General features: G+C 53.6%; 7 protein-coding genes across 7 annotated transcripts; 2 read left to right on the top strand and 5 right to left on the bottom strand.

Annotated features, from left to right (window-relative positions):
• Positions 1–658: 658 nt before the first annotated feature.
• BDP55DRAFT_562383 (uncharacterized protein) lies at positions 659–915 on the bottom strand (the record flags this gene model as incomplete). The annotated part of the gene is made up of 2 exons (XM_060570150.1): positions 659–786; positions 849–915. The coding sequence occupies 2 exons, from the start codon at positions 913–915 to the stop codon at positions 659–661; spliced, it is 195 nt and encodes a 64-aa protein (XP_060424496.1).
• Positions 916–2,833: 1,918 nt separating this feature from the next.
• Positions 2,834–3,655, top strand: BDP55DRAFT_733044 (AMMECR1 domain-containing protein; the record flags this gene model as incomplete). The annotated part of the gene is made up of 1 exon (XM_060580025.1): positions 2,834–3,655. The coding sequence occupies one exon, from the start codon at positions 2,834–2,836 to the stop codon at positions 3,653–3,655; it is 822 nt and encodes a 273-aa protein (XP_060424495.1).
• A 1,034-nt stretch (positions 3,656–4,689) lies between these two features.
• On the bottom strand, positions 4,690–5,241 carry BDP55DRAFT_697458 (uncharacterized protein; the record flags this gene model as incomplete). Its single annotated transcript, XM_060577684.1, has 2 exons — positions 4,690–5,168; positions 5,193–5,241. 2 exons carry the CDS (start codon positions 5,239–5,241, stop codon positions 4,690–4,692), a joined length of 528 nt encoding a protein of 175 aa, XP_060424494.1.
• Positions 5,242–7,928: 2,687 nt separating this feature from the next.
• On the bottom strand, positions 7,929–9,458 carry BDP55DRAFT_334903 (uncharacterized protein). Its single transcript, XM_060566873.1, has one exon. It carries the CDS (start codon positions 9,331–9,333, stop codon positions 8,074–8,076), a length of 1,260 nt encoding a protein of 419 aa, XP_060424493.1. The 5' UTR covers positions 9,334–9,458; the 3' UTR covers positions 7,929–8,073.
• A 595-nt stretch (positions 9,459–10,053) lies between these two features.
• Positions 10,054–12,914, bottom strand: BDP55DRAFT_719667 (uncharacterized protein; the record flags this gene model as incomplete). Its single annotated transcript, XM_060578446.1, has 2 exons — positions 10,971–12,914; positions 10,054–10,898 (listed from the first exon to the last, which is right to left on the bottom strand). Exons 1-2 carry the CDS (start codon positions 12,757–12,759, stop codon positions 10,054–10,056), a joined length of 2,634 nt encoding a protein of 877 aa, XP_060424492.1. The 5' UTR covers positions 12,760–12,914.
• Positions 12,915–13,143: 229 nt separating this feature from the next.
• BDP55DRAFT_636712 (uncharacterized protein) lies at positions 13,144–14,301 on the top strand (the record flags this gene model as incomplete). Its single annotated transcript, XM_060572925.1, has 2 exons — positions 13,144–13,805; positions 13,863–14,301. The coding sequence occupies 2 exons, from the start codon at positions 13,144–13,146 to the stop codon at positions 14,299–14,301; spliced, it is 1,101 nt and encodes a 366-aa protein (XP_060424491.1).
• An 814-nt stretch (positions 14,302–15,115) lies between these two features.
• BDP55DRAFT_733041 (DNA-directed RNA polymerase I subunit RPA34.5-domain-containing protein) lies at positions 15,116–17,241 on the bottom strand (the record flags this gene model as incomplete). The annotated part of the gene is made up of 2 exons (XM_060580024.1): positions 15,116–16,113; positions 16,167–17,241. The coding sequence occupies 2 exons, from the start codon at positions 17,239–17,241 to the stop codon at positions 15,116–15,118; spliced, it is 2,073 nt and encodes a 690-aa protein (XP_060424490.1).
• Positions 17,242–17,317: the final 76 nt, after the last annotated feature.

Below are 17,317 nucleotides of genomic sequence, written 5' to 3'. Positions count from 1 at the left end.
ATGCCCCTCTCAGGGCGCACCCCTGCCGCCGCCCACATGGAGTGGGTTTGGCACGTTTAAGCTTACAGCCAAGTTCTTGTCTTTCTCGAGCCTGGGTCTTCCCAAGTGCCCACCCAGCAAGCAGAAAATAGCAACCGTCGTCGGGCCACTTCCTCTTCCGGTCATGTTCGAGAGGCTGGTCACCTGCCGAGTCAGTTTGACGTGATGGATGGTGAGTGACAGTTCGGCTGGCGCATTGATTGACAGACATCAGAAACAATGCTGCTGAGGCAAGCGCGGAAAGGAAAATTGCATAAGGTACTACTGTACGAGAATCTTCTGTGAGAAGAAAAGGCTGCCAGCCAGTGATAACCGCATGGCGGCGTATTACTGACTGCCAAGTTATATTCAGAATTATCTGCCACAGAAGGCGGGGAATATCGTCTGTCACCCATTCCGTTTATTCCGGTCCCAAAAAATCAAAGTAAAGCCAAAATCGTTGATTGATCTGCCGTGATGCTTATATCGCCCTGTAACCCTCCATCCCGGTATTTTCGCCAGATTACGAGTTTACGGACGTGTTTAATAATATTGTGTTGTTCGTGTTGCAGTTCGTGATAGTGTCCAGCGGTCTATACTGCTCAAGTTCCCCTCTTCAAGTTGAGATGGTTTAAACCGTTTAGAGACCGGCCTCCTTGTTGGCCTGGTAGACGCCGGCGGTGTTGAAGGGAACAATGTTGCCGTTGGCGTCCGTCATGGCGGCCTCGTTAACGGGAACAGTGGAAGCAGCTTGGCGTTTCTCGACCACTGTGCTCATGTTAGTATACGTCATGCTCATCCATGATATCCAAGTCGAGCTGGCAACGTACTCTCGGTAGGAGCGGCAGCAACGAAGGCAGCGGCAACGGCGAAAAGAGTGAAAACGGAGTACTTCATTTTGACGGTTGGTTGGAAAGGTTTGTTGAATAGAACGAGTGGTCGGCCGGCGACGAGCAGATAAGTTGTACAAGAAGAGAAGGTTGGTAAGAGTCAAGTACGTTGAGAGAGTGTTGGTTGACTAGCAAGATCAAGAATAACAGAACACGGCAAGGAGACGGACGTATTTGTATGTTATCGACAAACCCACATACCTTACCTTAGCCCCCCGTCCCCTCAGGGGGTCCCTCTGTGCCAAGTATCACCATCGACATCACACATCAGACAAGGACGCTATAGACGAGGACATCGATAGCCGCACGGCTACACGGCCACACACACGCAGATCTGCCATCCAAATTCTGACTGGAACTTTACAGTCCTGTCGCTCCCGCACCATCAAAGTTGAGACTATGCGGTCAGGGCTTCCCAACGCCCGGTTCCATCCCTGGCCGTGGTCGCCGCGACCTCCCCCACCTCCTCTCGACTTGACATGGCCCTGGTCCACGAAGGAGGCAACCGCGAGCTCTTCCAGACGGGGCCAAGTTCGATGTGGATGAAAACAAGGGACTTCCCGGTGTGTCAGCCGCACTAACAGGAACGATGCCAAGACCTGGAACAAGAGAGTTAAACTGTTAAAGAAACCCAAGGGACAGTGACAAGGAGCTGACTGGCTGGCCCATCCCCATCTTCTGGAGACTCCTCCTGCTCCTCCTCTGTTCCCGCCTCTTCCTTCTTCTCCAGCTCGTCCGCCTGGTTTCTGCTTCAAGCCCACGTCAGGGAAGTGGATAGATCGGCATGTTTTTGGGGTGAGGTTTGATCGCGGGAGTAGAGGACGTCCAGAGGGGACGACGGGGCAACGTCTGAAACTGGGCTGTGACGAAGAAGCCGCGTAGCAGTGGCCCCACTAGTCAAAATGAGTGCCGTTGTCACAGAAGCCCACCTCTCGCAAGCCGTGACCCCTGCTGCCCAAGGCTAAGACGAACGAAGATCAGACAGCAAGACGCTCGCTTTCAGCAAGTTCCGGTAGCAAAGTCAGCAGGGGAAGGCGGGATTATGGTCCATGGGAAAGGGACGCGGGCGACGCTACCCCGGCCGCTGCATGTTGCCAAGTCTTCACCCCGGTGTACCTTATTCGTGAAGCTTGGCTTTGAGGTTGATCAGTGGGAATGGCGCGCAGCCGGGACGTGGGTTTGGTCCAGACTTTTCGTCCTTGCGAGAGGGAAGAGAACAGACCGGTTCCAGGGACGGCTCACTCTTCGACAGCGGAATGACGGGATGAAGAAGGCGTTCGGACCAGTATCATTCCTGTTCAGGGGGTGTTTCGAAACTGGCTGACCCTTGCTCCGTAGACGTCAGGGAGAGTCTGCTGCGGGAAAATCATTAGAGCGGCCCGTTGGTATTTTTAGTGTCTGCTTCCTCTTCGACACAAAAACTCACCAGCTTAGCTCATCCTGTGGCTTATCCATTGTGGCTGACGCAATGTGGCACTGATCTAGCGTCAGCCACTGCACACCACCGCACAACTGAGCTGTGCAAATTATGCCCAGTGACATCGCACGACATAACTGCCCCAGAAATGCACAACCGCCGGGGCCAAATCGCGGGGTTCCGTTATCTGAAGTGGGGTTTAACGCGGTACGTAGCGCCGATCAGCACCTTGGGCCATGCTCGAAGGCAGGCAGCCCCTCCCCAGGCCGAGCTGACCTTACTTGGAGGAAGCTCTCCTCGCCAATCCTCTTCTCATTCTACTCCAATTTCGTACTCAAATACCGCAAAACTCGTCCATCTCCGTGTCCCTTGCCGAGCCTCGTGCAGTCGCCAGCCTGAGATTAACTCTTCGGAACGCTCAGTAGCTCTCCGTCTTATTCCCAAGACACGCCACCCTCTCCAGCTCCGTCACCTCAGACCACCCGCCAAATTCTTTTGAAACGAGCTCATGGCTTCCGTGGAACACTGCCTCTACTGCTTCGAGGCGCTGGCTTCGCACCTGGAGAGGCGGCCGGGTCTGTCCCTCAAGGAGATCAAACAATCATGGCCCGAATACGCCATGACCTTGTCACCCGGCCTCAGTGAAGGCAAAGACGGCAAGAAGCTCCTTCCTGCCCTACAACGCCTCGCCGAACCCTCTAGCGACTCCGCCTCGGCCTCCTCCGGCTCCAGCATCTCCCTCTCCGCCGAGACCCCCGCAACCTCCACCGATTCCCTCGCCGACGACGACGATGACGAAGCCGAGGAAATCTCCGAGTCCCCCCTCTTCGTCACCTGGAACACCGTTTCCCCCCGCTCGGGCCACCGCTCTCTACGCGGCTGCATCGGCACCTTTGAAGACCAAGAGCTTGAAGACGGCCTCTCGAGCTACGCCCTCACCTCGGCGCTGCACGACACGCGCTTCCCGCCCGTCGAGGCACCCGAGCTGCCGTCCCTTGAAGTCGCCGTGACGCTTCTCACCGACTTTGAGGACGCCGACGACGCCATGGACTGGACGCTCGGCGTGCACGGCCTGCGCATCAGCTTCTTCTACCACGGCAGACGCTACGGCGCGACGTACCTCCCCGACGTCGCCGTTGAGCAGGAGTGGACGAAGGAGGAGACGCTGGTGAGCCTCATGCGCAAGGCGGGCTGGGTGGGCAGCAAGAGCAAGTGGCAGGACGTCGAGCTCAAGGTCGTGCGGTATCAGGGCAAGAAGGAGTCTTTGGAGTACGGCGAATACAAGAAGTGGGCCGACTGGGTTCAGAAGAACAAGACGAAGTCTGGCTGAGCATCCGGGCTTTCTGTGCTATCTATTGATGAAGAATATGCAAATGGCGTTATTCTTGGGAAATGGGACATCCGCTTTTAGGAGTCGTGGATCAGGCGACGGGCTACATGGGTATAGAAGGCTTCTATTCTAGTCCCTTCTGGTAGATGGAGGGATGCTTCTGTGTGGTAATACAGGCAATTTCAGCTCTACAGCTCTGGCTAACTGTTTGTCTGAGTAATGGACTCTGGCCGTGGCCGTGTGTTGCAGCGGCATGTCAGTGCGCTTGGTCAGTCGTCACCTATCAGCGATAACGAGTCTCATATGGTGAGTTAGGCTTAGACTTTTGACAGACACGCAGCCTGACTTGATGCCTCGCTACTTCAGGAGTCGGCCGTCTACGAGATTGTCTTGATCAAAGACTTACAATACCAGATTGATAGCTCACAGCAGAAAGTTGGGTTTGGTCGTTTAATGTAGCCTTGTTATCAGTGTTCAACCTGAGACGTGACCCTAGACCTACCCTGCTCCCTGGTATCAGTTAGAGGATCACGCATTGAATACCAAGTACCTTGAGAACTGCTCCTACAGTTACTTCGTCATGAGATGACACTTGGAGGCTTCGCTAATCATTGTTTGTGTAAAGGTAGAATGCTTTCCCATCCAAGGAAGACTGACACTGCATCAAGTTCTAGGACATTTCAGCCTTATGCAACTCCCCTACCCCTTGACCTGGATATTGACACAGGGTACTATGATAGAGAAGGCACACGCCCGAGACAATCACTTTCTAAAGTCCTCACATGTACCGTTTATCAATATCGGAGAGGACATCTTTTAAAAGTACAGATGACTTTGCTCTTAGCATCAGGTCTAATTACATTGTATCGCACGCAAATAAATACATTTCATAAAGTCGTTAAAGCTGCGTCCACCTGTGTCCTTGTCACACACACCAAAGTGCCCCTTGGAACCTGTAGCAAGACGCCGTCTAGCGACGGAATACAGTCATACCACCCAGTCCCCATCTCACGAGAGATATCCCCTAACAACATCTAGTACCTTGTCCTGCTGCGACTGCTGCGATACACATTCGCAGGCGGCAAAGGCGACCCGCTCGCCCTCCTCCTCTTATCCACGACAACAGGCTGCGTGTACCGGACTTCGTCAACCACGTATGAAGGACGACGACTATGGCTGTGCCTCGAGGTCTCGTGGTGGTACCGGTGCTGGTTGCGCCTGCGGTGCCGCTCCCCGGGTGATCGGCCACGGTACCGGCGGCTGCGTTCGGCGTACTCGTCCTTTTCGGACCAGTCGTTGGGCCGGCTCCACATGCCGCACGACTTGACGATCCACAGCAGGAGAAGGAAGCCGACGATGGAGCCGATGACGATGCCGGCGATGGCGCCCCCGCTGAGGTTGTTGTTGGAGGCGGACTCTTCTGTCGTTTCGGGGGTTGATGTGATTGTTGTGACAACTTGGCGGACGAAGATGTCCCGGATGGAGGAGGGGAGGGTTCTTGTTGGTGTAAGGTCTGATGGGTTGCGTTTTGTGAGACCTGCGGCGAGGGCCGAGAGGGTGTTTGAGATTGGTGTTACTGGTGCCATGGTGTGAGATTATGGTCGTTGCGTAGTGTATGTTGTATGGCTGGTGGAAGGTCTGGGTGGGTGAAGTCTAGTAGAGACACCCGAAGGAAGAAGAGAGCTCAGATGACAGCTGAGCTAGACCTTGCAAAGGGCGGGGGAAGAACACGAGTGATAAATAGCATGTAGTTTACTAGTTGGTGACTACAGGATGACGACCATCCATGTTATGAGCGCATTTCAATAGAGAAAAGGGCAGGGCTCACTGCAAATATGCCAAGCGACCTTCCCAATAATCCCGGTGAAGACGATTGATGGGGCTGGGTGGGAAGCCCGGGCCTGCAAGTCATGGGCCTTACTACGTATGGACGTGACAAGCAGGGGTAGGGATGGCACGAAGAACCAGTGATCAGAGCCAACAGCATTCGGGGAGCAAAGGTCGAGTGCCCGTTTGCACAAGTGTGAGTGGAAACATTTCCGGCCACGAGCATTGACGGTAGCATTCAACAAGCGCAGGAAAAGCAGACGGGGTTCTTGGTCGAATCCCCCGCTTCAGTTGCAGGGTAAATCTTGGACTAACACCACGGATTACCACGCAGATATGCAGCTTTTCTTCGGTAGCTTGGTCTGCCGAGGTGCGAGCAATCTGGACTGAGGGGATTTCAAGCTTCTGCGCCTGAACAAGTGAGTTCAAGCTTGTTCTACCAACAGCTCTACCGCATTATTTCCAAGACAAAGAGCACGGCTGTTTACCACTTTTACCAACTCGGGCTCCACCGTACGTCGGGGACCATTGTCTTTGATGCGCCGTTTTGATCAATTGTTTTGGTTCGAGCAAGGAAGCCGTTTGAATTTGATGAATCGAAAGATACCCCGGCCTCGACTCTCCTCATCCAGAGACAGCATTACGTCTGTCTTACACCGGAGAGGCGGAGGGGTGGTCGGTCGCCCACACATCCCAATTGAGATTTCCCCATAGCAAAAGGCCTAGACGAGCAAGAAACAAGCTGGCGATGCCGGACGGAAGGTTAATTCGCGATACGACTTAATACTAGGCTTGCTAGGGCTAGGAGGGAAGGGCAAAGAAAAGAAGAAGTTGAGCGTGGATCCCGCCGAGAACCATCACAGCTACGTCACTGGCTCGTGGCCGGGGTGGCTGGCACGGCTGGGATGGATGTTCAAAAAATCCGCATCGGCCGACAAAGGACACTCACTATTCGTCAACCTCCGTCCGGAGTGGGTCCTCCGGCACCTCGGGCCCCCACACTTCCACACACCACCAACCAAGCCCCGTCCCTTCTCGCCCGCCCGCCTGTCATCCCGTCACAAGGACGTCCAGCGCACAACGAACCTTCTCCATTCCACGGTGCCGAGTTTCCTCTCTGCCGCCATGTTCCTTGTTCCTGGTGCTAGCGTCCCGTGTCTTGGATCTCGATCTTTTTTCCGGCCTGCCGGCGTCTTCTTTGCGCGTGAGACACACATCCACCATTGCAAGAAGGAGGGGAGAAAAGGTCTCTCTTTGATGCAGCTGACTGCGCGGGTAGACCGTTCTATTCGACTAGGGGAAGGGCGCCTGCCCCGAGTTGCATTGGGCTTCCAATATAATACAACATGCCGGTCCAGAAATCATGCCCCGAGCTTTTCTCCATCATACGAGGACACGCCGTTGGGCGAGTCAGTTTTCAGCGAATCTTTCTTTCACCGAGCTCACCGAGCTCACCGAGCTCACCTCTACTGACGAAAGTACTTGACCGAGTTCCGCTTGGAGCGTCTAAGCGGAGCCCCCATGTCCAGAAATAAACGATCTTCAGGGACGTTTGCACGCCCTACGAAGTAGAACAGCGATCGCGATAACCTTACCAGTCTTTAACAACATTCCCCCTCGTGCCCTTAGATTAAAGGACACTTATGTATGGACGATCCTTTCAAGCTGCGGTTCTGTACCGACGGTATTCATGCCGCGACAACACCCAGAGCCCAAAACACCCCCAGCAATCAGCCGACGATCTGGAGACCGCGCTCTACCGTCAACGTAGGATAACCTGCTCAAAACAGTCGCAGTCCTACCAGGCTCCTGTGTCACATTGAGGACCAAGAACCACGGTTCTCCCGACTCGCCGCGCGGCCGTCGAGAAACAATGAACGGCCCGCAGCCCGGATCTACCGAAAGTTTATCGTGATGGGGCCCGTTGGACTTAGATGAGGAACCCGCTTCCTGTGGAGACCCAGATCTGCGTCGAGCACTTCTAACGTCACGGGGAAATCTGAGATTTTATTAAAAATTGCTGCAAAGCAGCTGATTGACGCATGTTTCGACGAGAATTAATAGTCGCCTGGTCGAACGCTCTCTGCAATCTGGACCTGCGTCGACCTGCGTCTATCACGACCCACGTGGAACTAAGCATGCAATGTCTAATGTTATTGCTGACCGTGACAGGACGACAAGGTGTCTCATTTCGGTTTATGGCAGGGTGCTTGACTCTGCTGTTTTCCCTTTTAGGAAGGATCCCTGTTATTAGCGGTACCTTTGATTGAGGACTTGTATTGGCGACGACTTGACAAGCCATGTGTGGAGGGCTGCATTGCCTAGCGAAGACAAAGCCACGGTTCGAATGTCTAATCGAGATAGCGAGAGTTCACTGCGATTTTAACTCATTCGAGCAGGTGGTTGGGGCTCAAAAGAAGTCTGAAATGTGATTCACTTTGGGTTTCACTGCGATTTTAACTCCTTCGAAGGCGGTGATAGGGGCTAAAATCATGGGGTGAGAGCTTCCATTGCATGGATGGTGGTGCATCTGTTTCATCAGAACATAAGCCATCGGCGGAGCCCGATTTTGTGTTTTCTTTCTGGTCTCTTCATCTAAGCCTCCCTCGCCATGTAAAATGCTTCTTCGGGTCCGCCGCCAACTCCCTCATCGCTTCAACATCCCCCGTCTCTGGTCCACTCTCAATCGTGCCCGCCTCAACAGCTAGCCTAGCATACTTGATAGCCTGCTTATTCCTCCCAAGCAAATTGAAGTTGAGCGCCGCAGTCGTATACGCCCCAGCCAGCTTCGACTCAAGTCTCTCTTCCTTATACAACTTCAAGAACTTCTCCACCATGGCCACCGTCACCTTGGCCCCGATATCAGAGAGCTGCCTTTCCAGCTCCTCCATTTCCATCAGTCGCTGATCCGACGCCGCGGCGAGCTTCTTGGACAGACTGCACTGCGAGCACCCGCACTCGAAGCCCCACGCCCTCTTAGCGCGGTGCTGCCGCACTGAGCGGACGCCGAGCTGGTCAAGGTATGAGATCGTCAGCTCTTCACCGGACTTGACCGGCCTGACGATGGTAGTTCGGTGGCGGAGGCCGTCGATACGGAAGGCGACGTTGGGTCTACAATCGTGGTTGTACCGCGATACTTCGGGGAAGTTGCCGTAGTGGTGGCCGTCGCCCTGTGCTCCGCCGCCTAGGTCCATCTGGAACGAGTTGGTCGCCATGATGTCGCTGACCTTGTGGCCGCCAAAGTGTCCCATCTGACCGAGGAAGGTCTTACGGGTCGCGGGTGGGAGGAAGCCCGTGACGCTGTCGAGAAGGAAGTGCCGGTCTGCTTGCGGCGTGCGCTCGATGAAGGTGCGGTGGGCGAGGAGGACTGGTGTCTTGAGCATGACTGTGTCACCCCGAGCGAGGGTCTTGCTCGCAAGCATTCCAAGTCCCTTGCCCTCTACCTCTGCGATCTGAAAAGATGGATTTCGTGATGACGGATCATCTTCTCGATCTGGAGTTTGTAGGTCTTGTTCCAAGCTCTTTGCTTTCTGCACGTTTTCTGGCGTTGAGATGATGACAATCCCCCGCCCGTTCGCGAAGCCGCGATTTGCGTATAAACAGTAAGCTCCCGCGCACCCGTGAGGCCCCGTCCATCCTAACGGCTCAGTCTCTGTCGTTTCATTTCGTTGCCTCTGGTCTGTCTCTTTATTCTGCTTTCTTTCTGCCACGATGTCCGTCGAGCATTCCAACAGCGTCTCCAGTGGCGTCCAGGGGCATGTTCGTACCCCACCCAAGTGTGTTTGGGCCTCTGATGCGACCGTGTAAGACGCGAACGCGAGGGGGAATAGTAATGACGAAGACAGCATCATGTCTGCCCAAGTGTGCAAGAAAAACCTGCAAATTCAAGATTGTCTCTTTTGTGAGACGAATTGCATTCCTGTCAGTTGACTGACGTGGAGTTAAAGTATCCCGCCTTGTGGATATGGGATGAAGAAGCTGCCTCTTGCCGGGTGTTAGTCTTGGCATCTAGGGGACCCCCACCAGTTTCAGCAACGTTTCTGAAACCTGACTGGCCAGGAGATCAGCGCAACGAAAGCAGTCTTTGCGGCTGGTCATCGTCTCATATTCTCTTGGGTTGTAGCAGCCGTTGGTTCAGCGTCTCCCTAACAAGTTCTTTGGCGCGAGACTGATTACCTATTACTGAGGTGGCGTCTTCGGAAATGCGGCAGTCCCGCTTCGCTTGGTACAAAAGGGCTGAGCCTGGCACCGTATGACCTTTACAGTACTGTTGTATGGTGATGGCAAGATGCCATAGAGTAATGCCCTACTCTGTACCAATTATGAAGTATGGTATTTGACCAAGAACTCGTCATGTCGCGGGTGACTGATGCGATACCCGATATTCCATCTTCCTCGAGGCTTTCCAGCTCAGGTTCGTTTCACACCTATTCTTAACCACGTGGGCGACATGGGCACTCCTGTGTTGAGAATTTCCGCCCAAATAGAAGTCTAAAGCTCGTGGCATTGTAAGGATCATACAAGTTTCTCCGTACTCCCAAGACATGGCGTTGACAATAGTTCTGGCCATTTCAATATCCTCTTGGCCGCGTGGGAAAGAACAGCTTAACCATGATTGCCTTGAGCTTAGCGACAAAGAATCGAAAATCTAGACGCAACAACGCCCACTGCAGATCTTGCAGGTCTCTCATCAGAGAATCGTATGAGCCTTGAACATCAATCTCGTTCAGGCTATCAAGCAACTTGTTCCACTCCCTCAAGGCCATCTCTGGGGATCTCGGAGGACGGTCTAGGACCGGGGGTCTCACGAGATAAATCCCAAAACCAACCAAAATGCCCGCCACAAATGAGATCCAAGCCCACGTGTATATGTTCCTTCGCAGGAGAAGCCTTTCCTCCGGAGTACGGTTCGCTGTTCCAGGACGTGTTTCTAGCTCTGACAGCGCCCAAAAGAACAGGACCAAGGCTGGTGGCAGAAGCGCCAGCTGCAGGGAGGTTAAAGTCTCCAACGCGACTGGAAACCTCCAAAGAAGATACAAGTATGCCATCGCAGTAGCCAAGACAAGTAACATGGCTTTGTAGCCGAGGTTTATGGGATGTAGCACGACGTCCAGGATCGCCGCCCAGCCATCAGAGAGCCATTGGCCCCAAGATCGCGTGTCCGGCTCGGGTTGTCGTCTAAATGGGGACGAAGACCGGAGAACCTGTCCGCCACTACGGCCGCGTAGTCGAGGATCCAATCTGGAAGCCAACTGTATTGATGTCGGCCTTATTCTAAGCGTGGAGGCGATGTTCTGTCGGACTCCAGCAAAGGAAACCATGTATCCGACGCCGCCAACCCGGGCCACCAAGATGCCCAGTACGCGCCTCGATCTGTCATCGACGATCCAGGAGCCTGAATCTCCTGCTTGGAAGCCTATGGGTCTAATATCAGCACATCTGTGGTCCTTGAGATAGTAGGGAAATGACTGAGTCCTGCGGCCCCTACCTTGACTATGGGCCTCTGCTTCAACTGTCCAGACTTTTGAAACCCTCTCGCCGCCACCGGAAAGCATGAACGACGGGTTTGGGGAAAGATTGCTGCGCACCAAACCGTGCATTGCAGATAATGCCCATACCCTTGAACATTGTCTTCGCCGTCTCTCGAGCGGTACTCGAGATTGGGGTACTGTTTGGCGGGACGGGGGTTCGTGCGGTTGATCATGGTCTATGAACAGTTTACCCAAATCAGGCCAGAAGCCTTCGATGAACGGAGTTTGCCATGTGGATGGTCTCTCTGAGCCTTCCGGTATTCTATTTGGGAAAAGGAAATCTGTTCCCACAGGCACAAGTAGCCAATCGTCCCCGCTCCGGAGTTCGGTTGCTTCGATCGGGTTGATGAGGTACCCCCTCTTTCTAGACAAGTCTTCTAATGGGGTGTGACTTGGTTCTTCCGCCCCTAATTTCTCAGGATATTGTTCGAAACCAGCTGTGTCAGAACCTGGTCCTTCTGGTGAGATTCCCAAGGCATCATCTTCCGCTGTTTTTGCTGCGCCCTTGGTAGTATTTGCATCTGGCGACTCGGTCTCCGGAACCTGTGCCGCGGTTTTGCTCTTCTCGTTTGTATAATCTTCTGATGCAGAAAGAGTGACTGATCCCGAGTTATGGTAGTCAGAGTCAGCATCATTATCATAAAAGAATAGCGAAGACTCGTCGGAATCGCTATCATAGTCGACTTCGTCAGGGAATTCATCCTCGTCATCGGGCACATGGCTCGTCGTAAGAGCATAAAAATTACTCTTGACAGTGAGTAGGCCGCCAATGGTCGACGTCCGCTGACCCAGATCAGGTGTCTGAACGACAATGGGACATCCGCAGAGCGTCCGCGTTTGTGCCGGATGGCGGATCGCGCAGGAGGCTTCGCGCGCAATGCGACGGATTTTCTCCTTATGATAACACAACTCGAGCGGGGCGAAAAGATTCGGATTTTGGATCATGACATTATGAAAAGAGCATATATGTTTCCACTTGGTTAAGCCGCTGATTCTGATGAGGGTTGTGGCATCTCGTGTCGCGTCTGCTTCCTCGGTTGCTGTCTGGCTAGATGGACCTTCAGAAGAAATTGAGACAAGAGTAGCTAGAATAGTTGGCAAAACGAAACCCAGGCTCATGAAAAGTGTGGTTCTTTCAGTCCTCAAAGCTTCCAAAAAGCGCTCCAAAATGGCATTCTCGGCTAGTGTGAAAGTAGCATTTAGGTCAACCTGTACTTCAGTGCGTCTTTTGAACCTCTTTGGCCGCAAAATGACCTTTTGAGGTTTTGGCGGTATATGAGACTCTGATGTCGGTGTTGGTTCCATTGATTCCGTTGGTGACCTCGTTGTTGTCGTAGATGGAAGCGTTTCCGATGCCAATGTTTCTGATGCCAGCTTTTCTTCGGGAGTAGGCTTCATCAGAGAAGGCTTTGCTATGGTTGCTTTCTCAACGGTCTGCTCATTGCCCGCGATACCCTCCACCATGTCGTCATCTACGTTGCTGATGCTACCAGCATCGGTAGAACCGAACATCTCGATCTCAGGTTCGGGTTGACAAGTCGGAGTCGTCGCAACCATTCGTACCATGCCTATCTGCACGACCCACCAAGTGATCGCATAAAGGATGAAGCCGAGGCCTTCCTCTAAAGGATCTGGATCCACGCAGCCCTTCTCCATGGCTGCTTGAGTTATGAATCTCGAGGTTAAACCCTTTGGTCGCTTGAAATAAAGATGGCCGTACCGAAAAAGCGATTTATGTAGCGGCATTGGCCGGAAGTTATGGTGTGGTCTGCAGAATATGAAATCATCGATGAGAGCGACACTCAAATACTCAAAGACGGAAGAAATGAAGGCGGGGGATCTGAGCAGGTAAAGAAACACCAGGAATACGAAGGGCGGCGCATTTCGCCTACCGCTGTGTGTATCGGAGTGAATGAATATTATTGGTCTGTGTTGTTGGCTGTGCAGTCATGTGGCACTGTGAAGGATGCGAGGGTTGATGACGGACCCAGAATCTCCAGCCTGATCTGCGACTTCCCACTGGAGTGACACAATAGGCAGATATCCGGAGTGATCTCCCCTCTCCCCTCTCGTTTCACCGTCTGAGCACCAAAACGCTAAGATACCGCCGAGAATCAGTCTTGCCTCACAATGAGCGAAATCGAAAGTCGACCCGATGATAGAAAGATCGCGGACGCCATCTGGGGACCATGTGAGACAGATATGATCGCCTCTGGCCGGGAAAGACGACTTGCCAGGTTCTTTAGCCATTGCGCCCTGCAGCGACTGTCTCTTTATATCAACCGACCGAGTACTGTTGACATTGCGAAAGAGGTCGTAGACGCAATACGATTACTCAAGTCAAGTCCCTTGACCCAGAAGGATCTCTTGTTGAAGCAAGCGTCCTCTGAAGTGAGAAATATGGCGACAATTGAGTGCGCAGTTCGTATGATGCTCATGACGGAGTGCGAGTCGGAAGGCACCGCAGCCATAGGTAGCGCCAATGTCTATCGCTGGGGTGAAAGCGAGACGTTGGCGGACTACTTGGACCGGATCTACACTCAGTCTACTCCAAGGGACGTACCTAAAGATGCCATCAATCTCATGAGTTTCAGATGCCACGTTCTGGCTAGGGACGCTGGAATAAAGATCCAGCAGACCGAAAAGCTATCAGATCACCTGTACCTCAGATGCGGCCCCAGGACCAAGGTGCTCTTTGTTTTCTCTCACAAAGCATTTCTCGAACACAGTCGAAAAATGCTGAAAGCAAACCAGCCAGGCCTCAGCCAGAATACTGAGGAAGCAATAGTACTGTAAGTGCCTCATGAGAGCACGACTCAAGGCGGCTGTCTAACCACCATGTCACTCAGAGGTTGCCTACCTGCAAAGCTCATTGTAGAGACAATCAGAACTTACAACCTTCTCTTCCCGCCGATCGGAAGTGCAAAGTCTAAGAAACTCTTGCGGGACTGGGTCAAGCGCGAAAGACTGGATGAGAGCCTCTTGAGCCCCTCCTTCGACAATTGCAAGAAAGAGCCTCCCAAGACTTTGTATGATCTATACGAGGATTTCCCATACTGGGCCCCTCAGTTGGCCCGTCTCTTGGAAGAAGTCGATGATCCAACCCCGACTACTCGATGGGAGAGATACGCAGAGCGAAGAAAGTCCCACCGACATACGTACAAGTGCGCGATCGCCGCCCTTGTTGTGGCTGCTGTCTCGGGGACGCTGGCGACATTGTTGGCGGCTGTTCAGGTATGGATATCGTACTGTGACTGGGACAAGAACGATCACAAGGCACTGTGTTGACTTGAGTCCGTCGTAGTATCGAGGCGAGAGCCATTGGATGTAGTTCGTGCTTGAGGCGTAATTGGAGTTTGGCATGTTAAGTAAGCTAGATTACTACAACACGGCTTTCCGAGTGCAGATAAGGGTACATCGTGCTCAAGCAGCAATCTACGTATGTCAGTCTATACCAGTTCCATCAAGAAAGTCATGCCAGGGCACATCGAGCAACTATTGATCATTCGTCATCATTGCGACTAGCTAGCTAGCAGGCCAAGAGCCAAACTCTCTATCTTCCTCCGCGTCTGTGACCCGCATGACACCCTGGCATAGAGGGACATACATTAGGTATCGATCCGTCCAACGCCCCAAATGAAGTAAAAGCAAAGCCAATGGTAGCTCTTTTCCCCTCCAACACCTGTACCTCGTCTGGTCTGCACAGTACAGCTTAGAACAGTGGCTCTCTGAAGCTGAACAGGTCTCGTCGTTGCAGGTACAGCGAGAGCCAGACAAGGCTCATGCGAAGGGGACATGAGCGGGTGAGAACATAGACTACGTCTCCAAAACACAGTGTGTACTTTTCCATCCGGTACAATGCATGCAAGAAAGAAAAGAAAAGAGACCAAATTGGTATCTATGAGCCTCCACAAGTAGACTCGCGGGCCGATGTGGTCGGCAAAGCCAAATCGCACGGCTCTGCAACCGATGTATATACTCTGGGAGGTTTTATGGGCAACTCTGATATGCTACGTGAGCATTTTTGATGACGGCAGCTAGGCTACTTGAAGCCATGTCGAAAGGGCTGACGGAACGGCTTATTTCCGAAGCTGGTGGGATTCTAAGCGCTACCAGGCAGCGGAACGGGCGTCTCCATCTTGCTTGACTTGGGCTCGTCTGTCTTGTCCGACTTTCTCTTCTTGCGCTTCTCCTTCTTGGGCGTCTCCTCAGCTGCGGGAGATGACTTGGAGGGAAACTGCGGGATTGGGACCGCGGATTCGCGACGAATGCTGGGAGGGAGAACAGGTGTCTCCTTTCGAATTGAAGCAGCCTCATCAGCCTTGGACTTCTTGGAGCTCTTCGACTTCGGCTTCGGCGTCGAGATCTCAGGGGCTGGGCTGGAGGCAGCGGGGAGGCCCGAGAATGAGAAGCCGGGCTTGGGGACGGTCGGCGGCGGGATAGCCGTCACCTTCTTGGCAGAGCCCTGAGCGGGAGTATCCTGGGATGAAGCGTCACGCTTGACTTTCTTGGCTTTCTCCTTGATTGACTGGGCCGGGGTGGACTCCTCGTCCGTGGGCAGCTTGCGCTTGGATGCCTTCTTGGACTGGCTGGGAGTAGCCATAGTCGGCTTGGGGTTGGATCCCACACTCGAGATGGACTCGATGCTATCGCGTCGCTTCTTGCTCTGCTTTTCCTTGGTGATGGGTAGAGGCTGCGAGTCGGGTACCTCAATGATGGTAGACTGAGAGTCCTGGACAGGATTCTTGGTGACCTTGTCCTTCTTCTTGTCCTTCTTCTTGCTCTTGGGGGTAGGCTCATCGATGTCCATGGCATCACCTGCCGGAGCCGCGGGTTGAGTGGATGTGTGCTTGGGTTTCTTTGTGCGAGTCGGGAGAGCAGGTGTCGAAGTCATCTCAACATCTTCGTCGGAGGATTCATCGAAGCCGATGTTGCCCAACGGAGTATCATCGGGAATACCGATAGGGTGGAAGCGAGCTCTCAAACCTTGCGGCTGGGGGCGCGGAAGGTTTGGCTGAACGTGTCTGGGAGCACTAGACTCACTACCAACCAATTGGGTCACACGCTTGACGTGCAGGACCTTGTCGACCTTCTTAGGAGCTAAGCGACGACGTTAGCAGACTGTCCAAATGCGCTTGCTACGTTGTGTTTACCTGTCTCGTAGCGATTGCCCTTCTTGTTGGGAAGGAGAAGCTCTACCGCGGTGGCACCGACGTCGAAGCCGACAGTGTAGTCTTCCGAGTTGTGCTTGAAGATGGCGTCTCCCTTATGCGCCTTGTCCAAGGGAATCTGGAGCTTCTCCACAATGTTGATGGGAATGGAAGCAGGCGCGGTGAAGTACCAGAGCTGCTTGCCCTCGAGCTTGGCCTTGGTGAAGAAGTCCGTCATATCCTTGCCATCCTCATCGCCTTGCGCTTGTCTCAGAATAAAATCCTTGCCGACGAATCCGGGAACGTTGAGATCATTGCTGTTGCGTCTCGGGGCGACAGCGGCACTCTGTCTTTCGGGTTCTTCCTCGTCAGAGCTAGATTCCTCGTCTTCATCCGACTTGTCTTCTGCGCTCTCCTCGCCGCTGCTGGAGCCTGCCTCGCTCGAACTGGTCGAAGCCGGCTCGAGTGCCTTCGCACCATTGACCGCTGATTTGGCTTTGGGCTTGGTCGTCTTTTCTGCCTCGCTCTCGGCATCACTCTCCGAATCGCTGGAAGAGGTTGTGGAAGCGCCATTGGCAACTGGCGTCTTTGTGGCATTCTGCGCCGGCTTCTTCGCAATCGGCTCGCTTTCGCTCTCACTGTCACTCGAGGACGAGTCCGACTCGGCAGCCGCCTCGTCTGCTGAGGACTCTTCGGAAGAGCTCTCGGGCTTGACTGGAGCTTTCTTGTTGGCAGAGGGCTTCGCGGTGGAGGTCTTGTTTTCGACGTCGCTATCGGCAACCTCATCGGCCTTGTCGCGCTTGGCCTTCTTCAGAGGAGTGCTGGCAGATTTGCTCGACACCATCTGACCATTAATCTTGGCGAAGAAATCGGGGTTAGCTGGACCGTCATCATCGCTGCTGTCACTGTTGCTGGAGCTGTCGTCGGAATCGGAGTCCTGAGCGCGAGGGTCGAACTTTTCGGCCTTCTTGGTCTGTGTGCTTCGGGCGAATTTGCTCTTGGGCTTTGCGGCTTCCTGGCCTTGCTTCTCGAGAATTGCGCTCAACGAGTGAACGCCATCAAGCTTGCGTGACGACATCGTGCCTGGAGTGCTTCTGAAGGCAAGACGGGGTGCTGGCGTAGAAGGAATTGAGGGCGACGAGACGATGGGAATG

The sequence above is a fragment of the Colletotrichum godetiae genome, assembly GCF_030913485.1.
Source record: "Colletotrichum godetiae strain CBS 193.32 chromosome Unknown BDP55scaffold_57, whole genome shotgun sequence".
Taxonomy (NCBI): domain Eukaryota; kingdom Fungi; phylum Ascomycota; class Sordariomycetes; order Glomerellales; family Glomerellaceae; genus Colletotrichum; species Colletotrichum godetiae.
The sequence above is the reverse complement of the archived record's forward strand: the minus strand, read 5'-3'. Positions and strand labels throughout refer to the sequence as shown.

Excerpts from the sequence above, each read along its gene's own strand:
- BDP55DRAFT_334903 (XM_060566873.1), bottom strand. The coding sequence starts at position 9,333 with ATGATGCTGTCTTCGTCATTACTATTCCCCCTCGCGTTCGCGTCTTAC.